A 23,251-nucleotide genomic window follows, 5' to 3' on the forward strand; every position below is an offset into this window, starting at 1 on the left:
AAAATTAATTAAAAAAAGTTAGTGAACCAGTAGCACAGCACTTCACCATTCAAGGACATGACATAAATGATGTAAAGTTTGTAGTATTAGAACAGCTAAAATTTGACAATGCGACATATAGAAGAATAAAAGAAAGTAAATGGATAAATAGATTGAATACGATTATGCCAGCGGGATTCAACAGAAAAGAATGAACAAATTAAAGTCAATAAATACATAAATAAGTAAGTAAATAAATAAACAAAAGTCATTCAAAAGTTGTGCATGCTGATGGCTGGTGAGGCCAAATCAAGACTGATCCTCAGAGCCAGCATTGCATGATAATATAAATATAAGTTTATATAAACTAATGTTAATTAGAATTAATACAGATTTAAAGATATAAGTTAAAAATGATGTCACAATATATATAGAACACCATTACATCATGTAAGAATAAATCATGGATTTGAATGTAAACAATAACAAGTTGTTGTTGTCATACCGTCAAAAACCTATAAATACCTCCAATGTTTTGCTTCAAATACATTCTCCCTTGAGAAAGATATGTACATATCAAAACGTTGGGCAGCTGGCTCTTTGAGCTAATATATATATATATATATATATATATATATATATATATATATATATATATATATATATAAGGAGTTATTGAAAAAAATGAAAGGAAAATATAGAGATTTCGTAAGTCATTAATCGTGTTGTTGAAATTGGTGAGACGCAAAGAAAAGCACATACACCGGTACTTTAAATCAGTTTAAATAAAAAAGGTATAATTAAACAAATGATCATTTCAAGTAAGGGTCTAGTTAACTAATTGAGAACTCAGTCGGAATGAAAACCAGCAGACACAGTGGGTCCCCAGCACCGGGGTTGAAAACCACTGCTTAAATGAAGGTGCCTCGGCAAAAGAACCAAACAATGATAAGCAAGTAACGCGTCGTGCTTATGCCGGACTTACACTGCACGATTTTTGCTGATCGCCGACGAGCTGACGAGTCGGCGACTAATTTCTTAAAATCTGGGACAAAATGAGGTTGTCGGGGATAAAATTGTCGGTAAGTATGAGAGGGTCTACGATGCCCCGATAATGACTTCTCTGATCTCCCGACGCTCTTACGACATCCCGACAAATTTCTAACATGTCAGAAAACTTTAGTCCCTGACAAAGCATTTCGTGAAATGTGTGAGGGGCTACGGGCCGATTTATTGACGAATCCTGCCAGTAGCCAATAGAACAATCTAGCAACAGTGGCGACGAAGAGAAAGGTTGTGCCCCGCAAGGTGTGGAGCCTCGAAATTGAGGAAAGGATGGTGGAGATGTGGCAGGAACACCCGTGTCTCTATGACATAAGTGACATTTCCTATCATGATCGCTCATTGAAGGAACAAAGATGGAGGGAAATTGCTTTGCAACTTCAGGTACAGGGTAAGTAAATCATTATAATTTATTAACGTCGAAGCAGATACTGTGTGTGGTAGTGTGTGCTCTCGCGGCAATCAATTTCTACAGCCACTCGTATTTGATATCCCTTTCAAACCCCTACTGTATGCTTGTATTGCTCATTTAATCAAAATACGAGGAGGAGGGGTGGGCGTCTGTGTGTGTGAGAAATAGAGAGCACGTTGTTGCATATTTAAACCTATGACAAACTTGTAGTAGCCTACTATTAAAGTTGTATTCTAGTCTGTTCAAAAGCGCAACACTCGCTCGTAGTACAAAATATTTATTAGTTTAAAAGTCTTCAAATTATTCATCAGAATTTGGTATTCTGATGAAGATCGCTTGACGGCCAATCTCCCACGCCAATCTTTTAATCTAATAAATATTTTGTACTACGACTGAGTGTTGAGCTTTTTGAATAGATTAAATTTTATATATTTGAATGCACCTCGACTTGAGTTGGTTCAGAGCACAGACGTCAAGGAAATAAATATTGACATTGCTATAATGTTACAACTGTTATACACGTTTTTGTTTTTTATCGCAATATTGAACATGTGTGCAGTCTATGGCCCTGAAGTATAAGTATGAAATTAGCAATATCCACGGTCCTATTATACACACATTAGTACACGTTTTCTTCTTTTTTCTATGCAAAACAATGGACAGACAACAGCGATAGCCTCCTCGCTTGAGTCCATGAATCTCCGGAATGATGTCTACGATTATGCAATGAAAATAAGCGCAGTCCGCGACAAGATGTCTCGTGTAGTGTGTGTAGCTTGCAATCCGCCGATCTACAGCGAGAAATCGTAGGTCAATCGGTTAGTGTGAGTGGCGCTGCGTCTCCCGATTGCAAAAATCGTGCAGTGTAAGCCCGGCTTTAGTCTACCGTGGGAACCAATTAGATGCATTCGTTTTACCATTGTGCCTGCATAGTGTGCCTTCACCAGGAGACTGGTATCTCAATGCACACGCACACACACACGCACGTACACACAAATGTTGTTGGTGTTTTTGATGCTACAATATTTTGTAGCAGGCGTCATAATAAAACATTTTGTAACACATTATTTAATGAACAGCATACTGTGAATGCACATACAGTATTTCATTATAACTGGGGCTGATAATTAAGTTAATTTCGGTTCGTAAAAAATAAAGTGTATCAGAAGAATGACACATCATACACTTTCAACATTTAATTGGGATACTGCATCTTTTCTTCCGTATCCCAACTTACCTGCTGCGCTTGTTGCAAAAGCTCCATGCGCTCCTGTAAGATCTGACTGTCAAACTCTCGGCTCTGCCTCAGTATCTGTCTCCTCAGCTTTTCCACCGCTATTCTCAGCTCCTCCTTTTGCTTCTCTGTCAAAGACTCACTCACTCTGTTGCCTGGGTCCTGCTGCAGAGCAGTATACAGTGTGGCCTCCAACTCCTGGATTTTCTGGGATAATTTAAATTAACATACTGTAGAACAGAAACGTTGACATTGAGACGCAAATTAAAGAAACGAAATGACACACAATCACAAAATCGAAAGAATAAAAAGATCAGTGCGTTACTACTGTAATAAAAGTAAAGTGCACAAATAAAAGTATTAAATCTACTACTAAAAACTGTCCTGACGCAATTACATCAAACAGTAAATGACACAGTAACCTAACCTCCGAGGTTTACGTGCCAAAAAAAAAAAGGTTTACAAAAATTTAGAGACCGGGTTTTATTGTTAAAATACTCCCGTTTCACCGTTTTCTCGGACATAGTAGGACATAATGAACGTTAGCAAAGCAAATAATCGTGACAGAAAAAAGTGCACAAAATTGCTATCAAAACTTGGTAAATGAGTGCGACTAGGCTACTGTTTAATTTTATTTATTTATTTGTTTATTTTTAAACTCATAAGCTCTGTTGTCTAAGTTTACTCTGACTCCCACCGCTGGTTTTGGTGTTGCTATTGGAAACCAAAAAGACAACGTAACTCTTAACTGGCGAGCAAAGGTTGGGGTAATGATTTATTAAAATACTCTCGTTTTATATCAGGAAACTTGAGTGAAGCCCCCCCCCCCCCCCCCCCTAGTTTCCTTTCAAGCTAGTCTCTCAGTGTTTTGACTACCTATTGTCTCAATGTAAAGGACATCGGTGTAAAAGATGCAGTATCCCGTTACAAATTCAAATAAAACTAAAACTTTCAGCCAATTGAGAAAAATTCTCATTTTTTTTTTCAACTCATAAAAGCATTTTTTGGCACCTTAAAACACATCCTTTCAAATAGAACAATTTTCAAAGCGTTGTATTAATGAATCCAGCGTGCCTACCACATAGGCCTGGTCCAGGGCCTGTTTCCTGTAATCCAGCTCTTCCTCCAGATAGCCCTTCTGTTTACCAAATAACTCCTGGCAGAGAGTAAAATGCTCTTAACTCACCACCACTGAATCTGCACAATTATTACAGCATGGGACTGATGCCAAAGGCAACAGTATGAGACTGTTGGGTACTTAGTCTGGGAAGCATAGTGACCACTGAAGGACACCTGATACTTAATCAAAACCATTCTTTGGATACTTGCATTATGGTTAATTCGAGGTTTCATGCATTGCATTTTTTGACATTTCCTATTAAAATGTAATGACACCGTAACTCATATTATGGGCTGTGAATGAGTTGTCCTTGAGTTGCATAGCAATACAAATGTAGGAGTGCTAATTCTTTAATCCACATGCCTCTCAATAGCTTTATTAACATACTACTGGTGCCCCTTTTATTTTGCAGAGAATCTATAATTTCTTCACTTTTATAGTTCAGAATTTGCTAATATGTCAAATAGAATGTGTGCTATACATGGTTACGTGGTCTGACTGCAGACCCGACATGTTTTTTTAGCTAGTAAAATACTTTGATCCTGAAGACACTGCTGAGGTGACTGTCAAAGGAAAGCATGCAAACTGAAAACTTTTTTAGTTTAGTACAGTACCAGATTTAAAAAAAACAAAAAAAAACAAAAAAAAACAGAAATACACTTTGCTATACTAACTTGATTCCTTCAGTATTGCATGTGAGATCTACATAGTGCACGATCAAACAAACAAACAAAAAACATTCAACGCCCCTTTCACACTGGCATGCTGTACCCACGTCAGGACCCGGTGTCATGCGGGTCGGCTACGCGATTTCACACTGCTTTTGATAAAACAGGGTTGACCTGGATGACAGACACAAGTAAACAATGTGCATATCAATGCCCCGGAAGCAGCTTGTTACAGACGCTTCGATCCACGCATCTCTGGATTGAACCATCAGCCCAAATATTCATTAATGCAAATGTTTCTTCATACCTGCTGCAAACTTGCTCATGGTGTGTCTCGAGCAACAAAAACATGGCTAACAGAATAAACAAAAACATTCCTTGCGGAAGTGAAACCTCTTTATTATTTCGTCGGCCGTCATGCATTTTGTCTCGCTCAACCCACATCCTGAGGTGGGTTGCTGGGATCCAGGTTAACCCGGGTACGACCCAGGTACGTGGTTTTACACTACGCGGGATTGTGACCTGGGTAGCCAGAACCCGGGTCCGGTTAGAAGTGCCAGAGTGAAAGGGGCTTAACTGGAAGGATAGCAGCAGTGTATTCAGGGGTGAAGTAAATTAATTTGAATTAACTTAAGTTAACTTCAATGATAAACCACTGACAGGTAACCATTGGACAGTCCAGACAACGAGACATTTTATTGGTTCATTAACAATTAATCTTAAGTTGAATGTTTTATGTACATCTGTTACAACATAAATGTCATTCGTTCACATATGTTGCACTGAATAGACAGTCAATAAATATATCCTAGTACAAAAAATGTGTATATCTTGGATTGTGAATGAATCCAAGTTTATATAGTTCAAGTGGTTAATGTGCTGTATTACATTTGCAAACAAAAACATTATTTGTAGAACCATGCCCTGACTGGGGTCTTTCTAAACTGGAAATTGTGAAATATTGATGGTGGTGTTTGTTCATGAAGTCAGATGTCTTACCTTCTCATTCTCCAGATCTATCATCTTCTGAGTGAGTGCCGCCTCTGTACTGTCAATTTGTTTTAACCACTGTATAGACAGAAAAAGCAAGAGAAAATAGCAGCTATTCGAATGTAAAATTTAAAAACTGAAGTGCTTTTAACTCACTGTTAAGGTACTGATACCATGTGCTATGACCCGAGGAGAGTGTTGCCCAATATTTAATGATAATACATAAATAAAAAAGGCATTGGGGTATTTTATTTTACATTAAATGAAAGGGAGAGGAACACGATAACATATACAAAAGTACTGTACCGCTGTTTCAAATACTTAAAGGAACACTTATCAGCCACATTTTACTAATATTGAATTTCGCACACCTGTTTAATATTTTATTACGTGCGTTCTCTATGACTATTATCTATTGTTTCTGCTTAGATATTATGTGCAATGCTTGCTAACTTTTCCAGCAAAAAAAAATGCTTAGAAAAATACAGTTCAAGACTGATTGAGGGGAATTGAAATGGGGAAGCATATTAGCGTTACGCTGTGCACTTAACCCCATAAGTCAACATTATGCACTGAAGCCTTTGCATCATTAATATGCTTCCCTAAATCTAGCATAAATCAGAGGCTGTGATTTATGATTTTTTTTTTTAATGAGAATTACTAAATCAATTCTGCAGCAATACACCAGAATGTGATTTTCTTGGTTTTGAGACCACTGAAATGGGGGCTTATATGAGGCTGTATTAATTTAGCTGCATTAGCATTTGCAAATGTCATACAGTCAGTCCACTGCATTTTTTTCCCAATATTAATTTGTATATTCACTAGGTGTTGTAAAACTACCATACTTTGTTACTTTTGTATATTTAAGCTAATATTGCTCTTCTTTAGTTATTTATGTATATATTCCAAAATGTTAATCTAGCTGCTATAGATTATTTTTGAAAAGGAACTGGAGAAGAAGGAAGGATACATACTCTAAAAGTTATTTATATCTTTCCACCAATAGATGTCAGTATTACCCAAGTAATTTAGGTGCAAGTCATTTACCCCAATCTAGTATTTTCAAGTCTCCCTTTCTTTTCCTTTTCTTTTTTTGCAGACATGGATGTGCAAACCCTCGCTGACACTTTATTCTGATATGAGTTCATCTAAAATGCAAAATCGAAGGTTCAGTGTAAATCCAAATAAGTGTGTGGAAACTAAAGGACTTATCAGCAATATCACTACTTGTGTGGTTCCTGCCCCTACTGTACATCAAACCATGATGACAAAAAACAAAAACATAAATACAAACTAAAAAAAAAAGAAAAAAGGTAAAAATTCAGTGGGTTTGCAAATTTTTATTGAAGACAAAAACATAAATAATAATAATACTCAAAAAAAAATAACACAATTCAGAGGGTTAGCAAATATTTATTGAAGACAAAAACATAATAATAATAATAATAATAATAATAATATGATGATAAAAAAATGAATTACAAAACCCAAAACAAATGGCATTCTTCTTGAACGGGTTCATTGAATTGAAACGGTACCTTTTCACAGAGTGACAGCACGGTCCCTGCTTGTATTACTGCAACTTGTTCTTCATTTCTCAGGTTCTGGAATAAATAGGATTTAATTTTTTTTTAGTGTCGGCATACTTACAGTATCTTTTTATTTTTACAGTTTTCTACTAACACTATGAAAAATAGAAACAGAACATGTCATTACAGACTTTACTCACATCAAATTCATTTAACCCAATATACATATTTCCAGACAAATGTTCTAATCTTTAACATGAGAATATTTGGAGTTAACATTCCCATGTTCCAACTACACTTAAATCCTTCATTAAGACACAAAGTTAGTAGACTTATCGTTGTTTATCCTGTACTTAAATCTCACAATTGTTATTATATTTTCAATAGTTTCAATTTTTTATTTATTTTTAACCATAAAAAAAAAACTTTGCTTTTTTGTGTGGTTCTTTGCTAAACTGGAAACAGTACTGTAAAATGGGTTCTTACTTGCCGCACAATGCACTAGATATAATGTCCTGCAAACAGTTACTGGTTTTAAAATACAATTATTGTTTTAGTTTGTGATGTAAAGGAAAAACAGTGCTACTTTTGCTTTACAAACCACCACTCTTAGGTATGTCAAGGACAATCCAGAGCTTTCATAACATCCCAGAATGCTCTTTGTGATGCCTACTTTATCTTCCCTTTCAAACAGTAGTGTTGCAGTTATGAAGTAAATACCAAATATGGATGTTTCACACAATTAACCTGATGCTATTTTGTTATAAAAGGATATTTCTCGACTTACTCCATTATCTCCAAGTATATCAAGCTTCTTCATGAGGTCCGGAATGACAACATCCTGAAATAAATTTCACAGCATTTTAGAATGACTTGTGTACCGTAAGACTTTTAAACATTCTACCCATCTATATCCAGTTCAAGGTACCATAGTTTGGTATTGCTAGCCTTGCACCTCAAAACATAAAAAAATAAAATAAATAAATAGCAAGCCATGTGTCAACTTGAACAGCGCTTTACTGGAAGCCAGTGGTTTTTAAAGCTATCATGTTACTATAGAACAGTGGTACTCAACTCTGGCCCTCGAGATCTATTCCAGTCCTAGTCTTTATTCCAACCAGGTCCTAAATTAGTTAATTGCCTCTTAGCAGCTTCAATTAACTACATTAGAACCTGCTTGGAGTAAAAACCTGGACTGGATTAGCTGTCATGGGCCAGAGTCGAGTACCACTTCTATAGAAAGACCAATGCCTGACAATAATCTACCAGGAGTTAGACATTTGCTTAATGGAGTACAGAAGTAGAAAATACAAAATATTACTTTAATGAAGCATGGTTCTTTCATAACTAAAAAGTTGACAAGCATTGTGAATATTACTGCATTAAATGTAACATTTTCCATTAACTATCTCTAAATCCTTTAACTAGTCTGGCATGCTGTTGGTAACCCACACCTTTATCCCTTCTTGGTGACAGTGGAGCTGGAGAGCACTGCCGTTGTTCTCGGAAAAGGCTCCAATATGAAGATTAAAAGCCGGTGACCTGCGCTCCCGTTCCTGCAAACACCACACCATTCGTTTAGCCTCAGTTCAAAATCATTCGGTTTTCTCTCCATATCAAACTGCAGTCAGGGGATTAAAAGCATTTTAAGACTATTTGATGAATGCCAGCAGTTTCTAAAAGTGTAAATAGGACACAAAGAGGAGCCCCTATATTTACTTACTGGGAAGCTCAACCTTGCTTGGTAATTCTGACACTGACTATAGAGACCCGATAACTGACCAGATCACAAGGGTTAATGCAACAGGCCCGAAGTGTGCTCCGGGGTTGAACGCCAGGATAAGCCATTCCTGGGTTTTATAAGCACACTGGGGGGTTGCCTCTACTTTATTACGTTTATTTTTCAGGGTAATCCCAGGATAACCAGGGTACTGTAAAATGATACAATAAAGTCCAGCTGTGGTTTATAACGATAGGGTACAGGCAGATTAAATCAACCCTTAGTCAGCATACAGGCTGCCTACATGATAGCTCAAAATAACTTTTTTCCTTTGGCAGCAACTTTTGACTGATTTATCACACATGTAACAACGTAACCCTGTCATGAAGTAATATTTACACTGAGGTGAATAGTGCGGGTGTTAATTCAAAATGGTTGGACTCGTGAAATGAAGAAGAAAAATAAATGAACTTAAAGGGTAAGCACTTTTTGGGGGCCGAGTTAGGATTTGGGAAGCATGCAAATTTAACTGAACAGAACTGACAGATATACGGGTACTTACATCACTTCAAAAACATGCAGAGGTTCTGCGGAAATGAACCAGGTGAATAATCAAGGGTGCTTGGATGGGGCGGGTTTCAGAGCAACTGTACAGCTTCCAAGATGTTAAATGAAGAAGGATTGCAATAAACAAAAACAATGAATGGGTCAAGTCTAAATGAAGACATATGGTGTTGATATGATAACAGGAATGTGTTCTATTTTCAGTCTTCACATTCTTACTGGAATAAATTGACACACTCCTTGTTGCATCTTGTTAACACTTTCAAGGCAGTGTAATCACAGATACAAAGCAACAAGGCTTTCTAGGTATGCTGTTTTATACTACAAACTTAATCCTTTACCCTCAAATGTGAAAATTACAAATTTAGTGTAACAATGCAAAAGTTGATTATAAATAATACATACAGTAGTGTGTACATTTATTAGACCACCCCATTGCTTCTATTGTTTTGATTTGTTGTGCATATGAAATCAAACCACTGTTACTGAACTTTAATAGGCCACACATGTAATTCATTTAAAATAGTAAGATCAGATGAACACATAGCCACAAATGGTAAAATGCATGAGACTTTTTAGAAGTTGTTTAAGATGCCTAAGCACAAAGTGGTCTAACATTTTCAAACATAAGTGGATATTGTTTCAATATCACCGTTTACTTACCAAAAATTAAAATTCTCACACCCCAAGGTTTTCATGCAGGTAGGTATATAACAAATATAAATGACACATCTTGAGGTGTTCTAATACATTTGCACAATACTGTATACTGTATTTATAAAAGTGATGTATATTAAACAATCGCATTAGATGTTAATAGAGGATGTTTGACAGTTATATCTTTGTAATGAGTACACATGAAAACAATAACAAAAAAATAAACAATACATGCAGGGTAAAATGAAAGTGAACAATGAACTGTAAGGATGCAGGTACTTCAAGTATATTTTTTTATTAATACTTAAAAGAAAACAAATTTATACTTCACATATATTTTAATATAATTTACATTTTGTTTTCATAAAAAAATAGTAATTATTAAGGCATTTCAGACACTTAATAATCACATTAAGGCAGTGACAAATATTCTCTTTTTAACATAACTGTGTTTATATAAAAAACAGTAACATAAAAAAAACAACAATAATGTGTTTCACAAACATGAGTGGTGCCCTTTAACCTAAAAATAACGGTGTCTTATTGAACATAAGTTTTCCTTTTGGGTTCAAACCCAATCTCCCCTCCAGTGGACAGTTTAGAGATGGAATCTCTTACTTCAAGCTCAAGGACTCGGAACTCTAACAGTTCGTTCTGGTCCTTTGAATCCTGCATCTCGTTCCTCAGCCGGCCCTCTTCCCCCTCTAATTTCATGATCTGAAAGGAAAGAGACAGGGAATTCAGAAAACACCCATATTGAGCTATAAACTGGGGGAGATAGCAGTTCAGAGGTTGAGGGTATGAAGAGTAGAGGGATGATGTCTTCAAATCCCAACCCCAGTCAATCCCAGTTACTGTATGTTGCTTCCAAAAAGGCTACGTAGACGGGTGGAGTTTTTATATGAATAAATATAACTGGTAACGGGGGTGGGGGGGGGGGTTGGTGTTCTAAAATGAGCAAATAAAACTAATACGTTAAATTAAATAATAAAGTGGTGCGGTCCGCCATAGGAAAATGATAATTGTACAGGCATCTACCATGTCCGTATTGTCGCTATTAATATAGGACAAATTATTTCTGTGGATTTTAAAATACAAAACGTGGGGTTTTGCTTGTTACTGATTTTACTCCATTTATAACAGCTGACAGGAGAAAGCAATGTTATACAAATTTGAATTTCTGCCAGAATTCCAACCCTTCTGCTCTGAGCCTTGAGCCACAACACAGGGGCAAGAAGAAAATTGGCTTTTCAGGATCATTCGTAGTTAACTGGTTTGATGGAGACAACAAATAAGGAAACAGTTAGAACAAACCTATAATCATGTACCATTTGCAATGGTAGTCTTAAAGAGCAAGTAGTGGGTTCTGAAACATATAGCGTTATACATCCCCACGTACCTTCATTTTTCTTTTCATTGTTAATATCCTGGCAATTTTTTACACTAACTTTTTTTTTATATATAAATTTAGTGGTCGCCAATTATTTTTATTGTTTTCTCCCCAATTTAGTAATGTCCAATTATTTTTAGGCTCATCCCACCTCAACCACCCCTGCACTGACTCAGAAGGAGCAAAGATCAACACACGCTGTCCTCCGAAGCGTGTGCTGTCAGCCGTCCACTTCTTTACACACTGCAGACTGCGGTCGGCAAAGGAATAGCCTGGCCTCGAACCGGCGACATCCAGACTATAGGGCGCATCCTGCACTCCCACGCGGAGCGCCTTTAATGGATGCGCCACTCGGGAGCCCCTAAACTTAAGACTTTAAAGTCTGTTTCAAAGCTCTTTTCAAAATGTCTGCTCTCGTGCACTGGGGTTAATCTGTCCTTTAAATCATAACAAGTGCTCTGGCTTTTCTGTTCCGTACCACATCATGGATTAGTTATTGCTGTGTTACCTGTTTGACAATGTGGGCAGTAATTCTTACACTATCAGTGCACTAGAGCGGCCATTTTTAAAAGAGCTTTGAAACAGACTTTAAAGTTGTAAGTGGAAAAAGTTGTCAGGATGTTAAAAAGGCACGTTATTTAAACAGAAGAAACACGTGGGGACCTGTAACGCTCTATTTTTCAGAACCCGCTTACTCTTTAATGAGCCTGGGAGCTGTGATGAGAGGAATGACATCATGCACCAGGAACTCTGCACAAATTTGTGTCAGAAATAGTCTATGGAGGCTATTTGATTGTGCCACACCTGGACATACTAATTTGGATTCAATATTTTGGGTCATTCTCTTTTTAACTGCAGTCAAAATGTAAATACTCACTGGTCACTATATATAATAAAAATAAAGTTGGATAATATCCGCTCTACTGAAATCCTGGTGGTGTTCAGAATTATGAATAGCGTCTACTATATGCACGTACCATTTGGATGCCCACGACTTCTTATAAAGTGTTAATGGCAGCCTTCTCTAAAATTATATGGAAATTATATGGAAGTACAACCCTGACTACTCAAACCTCAAACAGGTATTTATTTTATCATTGTACTTGCCACCTGAACAGATTTTTTTAAAAATCTTATCTTAAAAAATGGCCTAATGGATACTATTTGTTTCAGCTTTTGTGGTTAATTAATAGAAATAGGCTTTCCCATAACAGGCGGTTGTGTGCTGGTTATATACTGTCAATATTTCCATTTACATAAGTACAGTTTCATGATGTATTTCCTCGAAATTATTCAAATAAACCTAACCTCTGGTTTGGTCTGCAAAGTGATTATGCAGTTTGATGTACTAGGTGTTAAGTGGTTGTTGGTAATGTAAAACAGCTGTTTAGAAGGAGGGAAGGGTCCATGTTTTATAATGTGTTTGATGTATTCATAGAAAAGCTTTTAATAAATAAAATACCCAGCACTGCGCTTAGTCTCTGCGGACTTATCAAACTTTTATACTGCAAACTGGAAACTGCTGACCCAAATTGTGGTTTCTGTGTACCTTCTCTAAGAGCTCCTGGTTTGTTTTGATGAGGTGTTGTTTTTCCTCCACCCATTTGGAGTCCTGTGGTTAGAATACAGAAACATGTTCATTAAAATAAACAGTAGCACTGCATCAAACAAGCATAGGTGTAGTATTTATACACCATTATACTGGAAAATTCATTTGAATGTAGATTAAAATAGTTTGCAAATTGTTATACTCACAAAGAACTTTTTTCTTCTCATACCGTGTATTATGAGTGCTTCATATTGTAGAAGAAAATTCTTTTTTTTTTTTTTTTGTACTGGTTAATGCACAAAGTGCTGTACATGTGAGAAGTGCCTTCTGACTTACAATAGCAGTAAAACATTTCAGTTAAGCTATTCAACAAACCAAGTGAAAACATCAGCTATGACTCATCCAAGAAAATTGTTTCAATTGTATAATTTTATTAGACTGAAAGGCAGATGCAGACAGTAATAGAAAGGCCTTTTTGAAAAGTTAACACTTCCAAACAAAGCACGTTTGTACAGAAAATGAGACACTTAGCCACGCTTGAGAATCATGTTTTAACATTTGCCCCATGCAGACAACATTTAAATGTACAGTCATGAGAACAATAACAAGGAATAAAGGGATACAAACGGAATGAAAGACAAGCATGAATTCAAAATGTTAAAGAAATGAGTATAACAAAAAAAAAAAAAACAGCACAAACAAAAAAGCAGCAACCATCAATATTTCAAACCAGCAAGATTTATATGTGAATTATTGTCAGATTTTGAAGTGAATTTGTTCTCATCTATTTAAGTATAAACTTCCCTGTTCTTCTAATGAGCGAGTGGTCACTGCTCTGATGTGAGCGAGTGGTCACTGCTCTGATGTGAGCGAGTGGTCACTGCTCTGATGTGAGCGAGTGGTCACTGCTCTGATGTGAGCGAGTGGTCACTGCTCTGATGTGAGCGAGTGGTCACTGCTCTGATGTGAGCGAGTGGTCACTGCTCTGATGTGAGCGAGTGGTCACTGCTCTGATGTGAGCGAGTGGTCACTGCTCTGATGTGTATTTATATGCTAATCAAAGTGTCTGAATTGGATCACGTCCTTTTCTCTTTCAAAAATAGTTTTTTAAGAGCCTTCCTCTACAGTATACCATTAGCATACAGAACAGGGAGACCCGTGCCATACAAACGTATGGAGTATAGATCGGGGAAAATATGATTATTGCCAGAATCAGAAACATGCAAAAAAATGTGTGGTTTTCAAAGGCTGCCTTTTTTATTTTTTAAAAATGTAGGGGACTGATGCAATTATATTTTCAGCAACCTGCAGAGAAAACTTCTAAGATATTAAATATTGTTATTTTGGTAACCTAACAGTCAAAAAGCATATCAAAAAATCTCTAGCCCATGCCTTATTATGACAATATTGGTTCCTTCTGGCATAAATTAAATATGTTATTCCAAAACCCACCGAATCAGTTTCTGGGGCAGAATAAAGTGAGTATTTAAGAACAATCCTAACAGAGAATGCATTAATACAGTGTGATGTGGTTTTACCAAAATGTACACACTATTTTCATACCTTTTCAAATCAGCAATGTGCCATAATAACTGTGCAATAAGTCTGGCACAGTTAGACTGAGCGGGTTTTGCTTCAAAGCCATCAAACTATAACTCTCCTTACAGTAATAATGGAAATGAATGGAGCAAATCACTAATGGAAATGCACATTTTATCACGTTGTCCCTATGTTTAAAACTAAAGAATTCTATGTGGAAATGCTGATTTGACCTAAAGATAAATCTTATTTTTTATGAAACACATACCGTTGGTACAGTTTAGGTGCACCTCAGCTAAAATGCAGGGTATAATGTAAATATTTTATGCTCAAATCAAACAGCCGGGTGGCAGATGGAGTCGATAAAATGCCAAGCAAAACAGAAAGCTGTCAGGATCATGCACAGCAAGGCAATGGCGGTTCTAGAGAGGAGTTTATTTCCAGCTTCTTTTACCTGCCCCCTCTCTGCCAGGGATCTCTCAAGGTCTTCTATTTTCCCCTGGTATCTTATTAGATCCACCTGCAGCTGCTCACGGGTCTGTGGAGATAACAACAACAACAGCACACCAATTAGTTCCTTTGTTAACTAATGAAGTGTTACTAACTTTCAAACAGGAGCAGGGAGAAAACGACAACTCAGAACTGGCATGCCTGGTAGAGGTGACATCAGATGCACAGTAAGCTGTGAAAAACATGTAAAGACACTACCTCAAAGACTGCGGTCTCCATCGATGCTATACCCAACGTGAATGACCGTGAAACACCAGTAATTGAACTTGACTGAGAGGATCATACAATACAGAGAAAATATGAAGGAAATATCTCAACGTATGCTGTCTCCATTTTGCAGAAACCAATAAAGTCACATAACCTTAATGCGGCAGCCATATTGGATTAAGCCTGTAGTGTTTATATAGCACATTTTTGCTGTAACCATAGACAAATACCACAGGAACATTCATGGTTCTAGGAGAGTCTGTATTGGGTCACAGATAACATCTAAAGTCTTTGTCCGAGCGTATGTAAATTTTATGTAATGCTACTGGTGTTTAATGGAATTCTACAGCTTCTATATTCTCCAATTAGGGCTGTACCACAAGAGCTTGGTTTCTGGTACACTATTTAAAAATGTATTACTACAATTAACTTAATATAAAAAAATTAAAAAAAACCTTGTCAACCATTATTACTGTTGCAAAGCCTTAACATTCCATTAAAATGCATAAGAGCATTGGATAAGCAATGCAAAAAGCATTATAAAGCAGGCTTCCTTTTTAACACAAATCGGTAAGTGATCAAAGTCACTTCTGCGTCTAAACCAAGATAATTTCAACATGTGTATATCCATGGGGCAAGGTTTGGAGTTTGAAAAACAGGGTCACATCGGTGGAATTAAAATCACATAAATATGATTCCCCATACAGGGTTTGTTCTCCTTAAAAGTTGTTCTGCCTTCCCAGTGAAGCTTACCCTAGCTTCCCGCTCAGCGTCCAGTGTCCCCCCAACTTGCTCTTGAAGCAGAGCGTAGGCCCTCTGCAGTGCCTGGTACTCCCTTGTCAGCTGTCTAAACCGCAGCTCTGATTCTTCTCTCAATATACCCTAGACAACGGACCAAAAAAATTACAAAACAAAATGTCAAACAGAGTAATATACAGTGTAGATAGATAGAATGAAGTCTGTATAAATTCATGTTTACAATTCTAAAACGAATAAGAAACAACTCGAGACTACTTATAAAGCCCCAGCAGGTCATTTTATTTTATGAAATTTTGTGAAAACATCATGCTAATGAGGTCTTGGAGTAAACAGCTTTGTAAAACGAGCCCTTCATTTTTTTGTATTTATATTGTAGACAGGCAAAGCAGTTTGTTCTTTCATTCAGCAACTATTTCCATTTGTGTAGCTTATCCCCTCAGGCCCATGGGACTGCTGTTCGTTCTTCCTTACTTCATCCAGGTTGTCTTCTGGAGATACCGGAGTCCTGTCTGTTCGGTCTGTGTTGTAGGAAGTCAAGGAGGAGGTCTCGGAATCCACCGACTCTTCGTCAAATCCAAAATATGTCTCCACAACATGCCTCTGCGAACAAAACAGAATGCCATAAGGGTTCAACTGAGTGCATTTCTTTCATGTTTGCTATCAGGAGGAATTAAGCTACACCGGGTATCACAAATAATAAATTGGTATTTACTTTCGTTATCACATTAGGATGCATCCTCTGAAGCTCATTTCAATGTTATTTTCTGCATATGCTTATGTGTGACATTTTAATATGAACAATGTATAACCTAAACATAAAAAAATATGTGTTAGCCCATATGAGCATGAATATCCTTCAGCCATTATTACCTGTCAATAACTGACCTTGTCTTTCATTAGACGCCCTTAAGACTGGCTCAGGACACCTAACTGTTGCAGCGGTTAATTATAAAGCAGATATTTTTAATGCTTAATCTTCGTCCCGTAAAAACAGTGTTCGGAACACCCACAGGTGAACCAATGTGTGCGTGAGTACATTGCATCACTGAATGAAGCCACGGGATAGTAAAATGACAGTTTAAAAGTTTATGATGGTCGGTACCATTATATACAAATGTGAATTCACACACCTCTCTCAGCAACACAAGCACTGCAATCAGTTACTGTAGAAGGACTAGTTTAGGGGTCAGAGCACATTGTTTTTTTCTCACACACACACACTGCGAGTCAGAACCATGGACAGCTCTGCAGACCTAATTATTAGATTTGAGAGATGGCAAACACTTTCGTCAATTAGACTTTTGCTACATTCTGCCTATTTATGCATCCGAGTAAAACTAAAGAAACATATTAGTCTAGTAGTCAAACATATAATCACTATATGGTTTAAACTAGCAAGAAACTACAATGAGTAAAGTGGACCTTGTGGAAGACAGTATCTCCTATCTATTCAAATAAATGAAACGCACAGATTCAAAACGCAGCACCTTTTGTGCACTACAATATAAACCAAATGCTGATTTTAAAACTTTCATCATGATACAGTACCTTTAGGTTGTTAGAAACCAAATAGTCAACAACTGTGTGACAACACACCTCCTGTGTATTCCTTTAAATTCAGGATTACAAAGAATCAAGGGCATTCATTAGCTTGAAATTCAGAACAAACAAGGAATCACAGGAGACTCAGCCAGCATCGTACTTATTGAATTTTCCCTCGACTCCCTGTCAAGGATACAGAGCTCCATGTTCGGCTTTCTTATGAAACAGCTAAAAGCACTGCTGGAGTACAAGCAGGTGTGCCTCGTGACAAGTGTTAATTGGTTCTGTGACTTGGGCCACTATAGTAACTACACCCTAATATAGGCAGTATATTATATAAAATTCATACACTGCAAGATTCATCAAAATAACTGATGCACAGGTAGTTGAGAAGGGTAATATCTCGTAACCCATTATCAATTATCAGTTTAGATTCTTGTTGTAATTAAACTGGAGCAGTTGGTAAGCAGTTCAATTTTTAAATCTTAAATAACAAATTTTAAATAACAAAGCCTATCTTCATATAGTATAAGCTCTTATCAGCATCACCTGCACTGAAAGCAAAGCTTGTCCAGGTGAAAGCACAAATACAGAGATTTTAAATGCAAATATACCTATTTTGAACAAATGCTGAATAAAAACAGTTTATAACATGTTCCAAAGGTTTCACAGACCCCGATTAACCCTAATCTTTGACTACCTAATGTTAACTTCAATATATATATATATATATATATATATATATATATATATATATATATATATATATATATATATATATATATATATATATTCCATAAAATACCAACCTACTTTTTGCCCCACATTGGGGAATCTGAATCTTTACCTTCATGTTTGTAGGTCATTTCTTGGCAGCCAGAAAAGTACAGGCAAACAAGTGCACACAAACAGATGAAGGAAGAAAAATACAAGATAAGAATCAAATCCTCCATCGTCAAACAGCAAGTGCAATAGCCAGGTAGAAACGCTGTTCCACAATTATCTGCGATTCATTCCTTCCAAAGCAATGCTGTGTACTGTCAATATCAGGCAGCCATGCTGTTTGTAAAAAATAACTAAGAAATGTCCAGTGCCGATTTCCTTTTTTAGGAACAGTACACAAAAATGCACGACTGAAACCTGGAATAATGTTCCAAATGATTATACATTTCCTAAATAGTACCACCGCAAGATGAAAATCACATGCCTTGACTCAATTCCAATCACAACTCAAACAAGCAAAAACAATTGCCTTTTCTTTTTATTTCAATCAAACTCCCCACCGCTCTGTGAGGTTTCAATGCTTCATCTTTTGAAGCACTGCTGAAAATCTAATTGTGAGCATGCATACATGATGACAATACTTCTGCAAGTCTCATTGACTCTGGGGGTCTGAAGCTCCACCCCTACTTGCTCATCTCTGCATCCACAGGGCCCATTTCAGTGGTCTGCTCAATTACCTATACTTCCCACCTGAGTTTGCCATAGGACTGTTCAGGGCTAGAATTTGCATGGAAGAGACAGCATATAAAAGAACAGAAAAAAAATATATATGAAAAAAAGTAATACATTAAAATGATGCAAAAAAAAAAAAAGAAGTTAATTACGCAATTTTTTGCTCAACTGCCAGGCAATGAGGGTTTTAAACACAAGACCATGTAGAACTGGCTGGTTCTCAGTGTGTGAGAAAATCCTGTGTTGCAGTCTAATGCATCGTGGTGAAGTGGTTGGGGTGCAGGAATTAATCATAAATGGCAAGTAAGTGAGATTTATGTAGAGGCTTCCAGCAATATACTAAACCAAAAGCAAATAAATAAAAATAATTCATAAAAAGAAAAAGAAATTCACAACGCAAATGCAAAGAACCAAAAAATACAAAAACACATTTTTTAAACAAAACATTTCTACCACGCAGAGTACTCATCTACTCAGCGTCACAGACAGAGCTGATGCTCTCAATCCCCCTCTCTCGAATGAACCAACAACCAGGTACTATAACTGTTCCCATTAGCCCCTCCCCTGAAGTGATCCAACACAAAATAAATTACCATATTCTTTAATCCAAGTCATTCCCTGGATAATAGTTAACCATAACATAATCCACACCAATAGTTTCAGTGTATCAATCTCCGATACGCGGAGAACCTTTCTTTCTTTCCAGGTTGCTTTCCATGACCCGGCACCTCCCCCAGGTAAGTTCAATATTTATTTATTCTTAAAACCAATACTAGTTTTAACCACAGATGTTATCCAAAACAGTTAAATGATAAAACAGCCTTTATACAATTGTCCATGTTGTAACCAGGTAAGGGAACTGTGTCAGTGATGGAGTGCGTTGCATAGCGGGTTTCCACTCTATCACATGCAGCAAAACTCAATCATTCAGAACCCCGGAGTACAAACATGAGTCCATTCTTCTCATGAAACAAGACAGTTGTTAGTATTGAAGCCAGTCTTTTTTTAAATAAAATATCAGGGGGCATGTCTACAAAACATTTACCACCAATTGTGTTACTTTGTAAGAGACATGATATAAAGGCCTGAAAGCTGCAAACACCTGAAAACACGCTATGGCAGGGCAGAAGCCCTGCGGCTATAAATAGTGTGTGTGTGGGAATGGTTGGCAGGAATGGGGTTAAATCTGTCCCTGCCAGCAATCACAGGTGTGGCCATTCCCCAGTTAGATAATTGATGCTAACTAGGGAGTGGCCACATGTATAAAATCAAGGAGAAGTCCTTTGTTTGAGGTGGAGAGTTGTTAAACTGTGTGTGCTGTGTAATTGCTGTACTTGTCAGTGAAGGCGAATGCCCAGCCTGACAACAGTGTTTTGTGTTCAGTATTGTTTTGTGTAAACCATTTTTTCAAATGCTCCTGTGTTTTGTTTGTCTATTAACAGTGTGCATACCGCTTAAACTGCAGCTTTCCAAACTCCGAGTCTCCTTTCTGATGCTATCCTGCTACACACGCATCATGATGCTAACTAAACAAAAACAGAGGTTATATAAAGCGCTAGCCATTGATACAAAGTAAGAACCAAACATCTGTCCCCTAGGGTGGGGCTACACATAATGGAAAAGTCAGAAAGTCGCAAGTCAAATCCAAGTCCCAGAGTCAACATAAGAACATAAAGTTTACAAACGAGAGGAGGCCATTCAGCCCATCTTGCTCGTTTGGTTGTTAGAAGCTTATTGATACCAGAATCTCATCAAGCAGCTTCTTGAAGGATCCCAGGGTGTCAGCTTCAACAACATTACTGGGGAGTTGGTTCCAGGCCCTCACAATTCTCTGTGTAAAAAAGTGCCTCCTATTTTCTGTTCTGAATGCCCCTTTATCTAATCTCCATTTGTGATCCCTGGTCCTTGTTTCTTTTTTCAGGTCAAAAAAGTTCCCTGGGTCGACATTGTCTATACCCCACATTGTCTAGATGAAGACATTTCTGAGTCAACATAAACTCCTAGGTCTTTTTCATAGTTCCCTTCTTCAATTTCAGTATCTCCCATATGATATTTATAATGCACATTTTTATTGCCTGCGTGCAGTACTTTATACTTTTCTCTATTAAATGTCATTTGCCATGTGTCTGCCCAGTTCTGAATGCTGTCTAGACCATTTTGAATGACCTTTGCTGCTGCAACAGTGTTTGCCACTCCTCCTATTTTTGTGTCATGTGCAAATTTAACGAGTTTGCTTACTATACCAGAATCTAAATCATTAATGTAGATTAGGAATAGCAGAGGACCTAATACTGATCCCTGTGGTACTCCACTGGTTACCTCGCTCCATTTTGAGGTCTCTCCTCTAATCAGTACTTTCTGTTTTCTACATGTGAACCACTCCCTAATCCATGTGCATGCATTTCCTTGAATCCCTACTGCGTTCAGTTTGAGAATTAAATCCAAGTCCATGTCTCGATCTCATTTTCATGAATCCCAGGTAATGAAAATTGTGACTCTAGTCTGAGTCCTCCACCTCCATAGGACACATGAAATTATATTCTCTATACAACAGATACTACAGAGCATTCAGTACTGGACTAATCAACAACCTGCGAAACAGATACAATACCTCACTTCTGCAGGACTCATTTGATCATTTAGCTAATTTGATTTTTAGCTGGAAGGACCAAAAAAAAGCCTGTAACATGTAAATACAATATTTTAAGAATTAGATTACTGGTTCCCTTACCTTTGGCAGCTTGATGCTTTTCCTTTTGGTTTTCTTGCATCGCATTAATCTGTCTCTTTCCTATAGAGGGAAAATAGATATTTTATTTAGGGTGGTCAAAGTCTCTCCTAATACAACAAATACAAACTAGACAACACTTTCCACTAGCTATGCTGCTCTTTTGAGGCATTGATATATTAAGTAAAATACAAATGTACCCATTACGATGTTCAAGATGATTATATATATTAGCTGAGTTTGGCTGTTCCTCACCCAGTTTTATTCCTCCTACACAGCTGTTTCTGTTTCAGTTAATGATTGTGTTTCAACCTACATATTGAATTGATGATCATTAGCACCTGTTTGGTATAATTGTTTAATCATACACCTGACTATATGCCTACAAAATCCCTGACTTTGTGCAAGTGTACCTAGAAGAATTGATGCTGTTTTGAAGGCAAAGGGTGGTCACACCAAATATGGATTTGATTTAGATTTTTCTTCTGTTCACTCACTTCACTTACTTTGCAATTAGTTAATTGATAAATATAATCTATTAACATGTCTATTTTTGAAAGCATTCTTACTTTACAGCATTTTTTCACACCTGCCTAAAACTTTTGCACAGTACTGTGTGTATATATATATATATATATATATATATATATATATATATATATATAGACACACACACTCATAACTATTATTATTAGTATTATTTGTTTATTTAGCAGATGCCTTTACCCAAGGCGACTTACAGACTAGGGTGTGTGAACCATGCATCAGTCATTTACAACAACGTCTCACCCGAAAGACAGAGCACAAGGAGGTTAAGTGACTTGCTCTGGGTCATGCAAAGAGTCAGTGGATGAGCTGAGATTTGAACTTTGGACCGCCTGATTATAAACCTTTTAGTTTAACCCCTGGACCACACTAAGGAAGTTTGAAGTTTGCCAAGTTTTTAATCCCCTTTAAAATGAGATTTTTTTAAATTAAAACATAACCAGGTACTGCATTTGATCCTTTTGCATTGAAATATGTATTTCATTATACCCCCTGCCTCCCTCTCTCTCTTTCAAACTGTATCTGTCTATCCAGCTAAAAAAGATATATGTATATGAAATAAATATTTTACCTGAAGATGTGTATGTGATTATTTATGAAAAAAAACAACAAAAGGATTCCTTATAACACTCGCTAGCTTTTGTTATATTTGAATTGTTACGTTTCAATATACTTTGCATCTGTAAACCATCTCTCCAGTTAAAGACATATTTATATGGGTTGATGTGCTTAAGCTCACTTGCTGTGAGAAAAATAATTGGCAGCATCATCAGTTCCGATTAAGGGATTAGGAACAGTAAATTGTAACAAAAAATGATTTGTTAAACACAGACACTGTAGGCAGAGGTTACTGAGAAATTAAAACACAAATGTAAGGGAAAGAGGGAGCAGTCTCTCAGAGCAAATTGCCAATTGTTAGATGATACTGAGTTTTAATTATCAGGAGGTAGCACATTTTATTTAAAGGACAGTTTAAAAAAAAAAAAAAAAAAAAAAACACAACATTTCAAACTGCACACATCTCTAATCATCTCTGGAGTATCCTAAAGATAATTTGCAATACTATTGGGCTTTATTCTGTGTAATGT

At 36.9% G+C, this 23,251-nt stretch overlaps 1 protein-coding gene across 2 annotated transcripts in view; it reads right to left on the reverse strand.

Moving 5' to 3' along the window:
• Positions 1–23,251, reverse strand: part of LOC117421080 (janus kinase and microtubule-interacting protein 1-like) — a 99,317-nt gene that overhangs the window by 8,157 nt on the left and 67,909 nt on the right. The window contains exons 8-19 of one of the 2 annotated variants that reach the window (XM_059032923.1): positions 21,621–21,680; positions 16,364–16,492; positions 15,887–16,015; positions 14,871–14,954; positions 12,878–12,940; positions 10,557–10,655; positions 8,452–8,553; positions 7,785–7,838; positions 7,007–7,072; positions 5,475–5,543; positions 3,766–3,843; positions 2,691–2,894 (exon numbers count right to left, since the gene is read on the reverse strand). In XM_059032923.1, the coding sequence (XP_058888906.1) occupies positions 2,691–2,894; positions 3,766–3,843; positions 5,475–5,543; positions 7,007–7,072; positions 7,785–7,838; positions 8,452–8,553; positions 10,557–10,655; positions 12,878–12,940; positions 14,871–14,954; positions 15,887–16,015; positions 16,364–16,492; positions 21,621–21,680 (1,137 nt within the window). Of the gene's footprint in view, positions 1–2,690; positions 2,895–3,765; positions 3,844–5,474; positions 5,544–7,006; positions 7,073–7,784; positions 7,839–8,451; positions 8,554–10,217; positions 10,656–12,877; positions 12,941–14,870; positions 14,955–15,886; positions 16,016–16,363; positions 16,493–21,620; positions 21,681–23,251 lie in introns of those variants that run through there. The other variant, XM_034034994.3, reaches the window with a different exon arrangement.

Source organism: Acipenser ruthenus, chromosome 1 (genome assembly GCF_902713425.1).
Source record: "Acipenser ruthenus chromosome 1, fAciRut3.2 maternal haplotype, whole genome shotgun sequence".
In the NCBI taxonomy this organism is placed as follows: Eukaryota; Metazoa; Chordata; class Actinopteri; order Acipenseriformes; family Acipenseridae; genus Acipenser; species Acipenser ruthenus.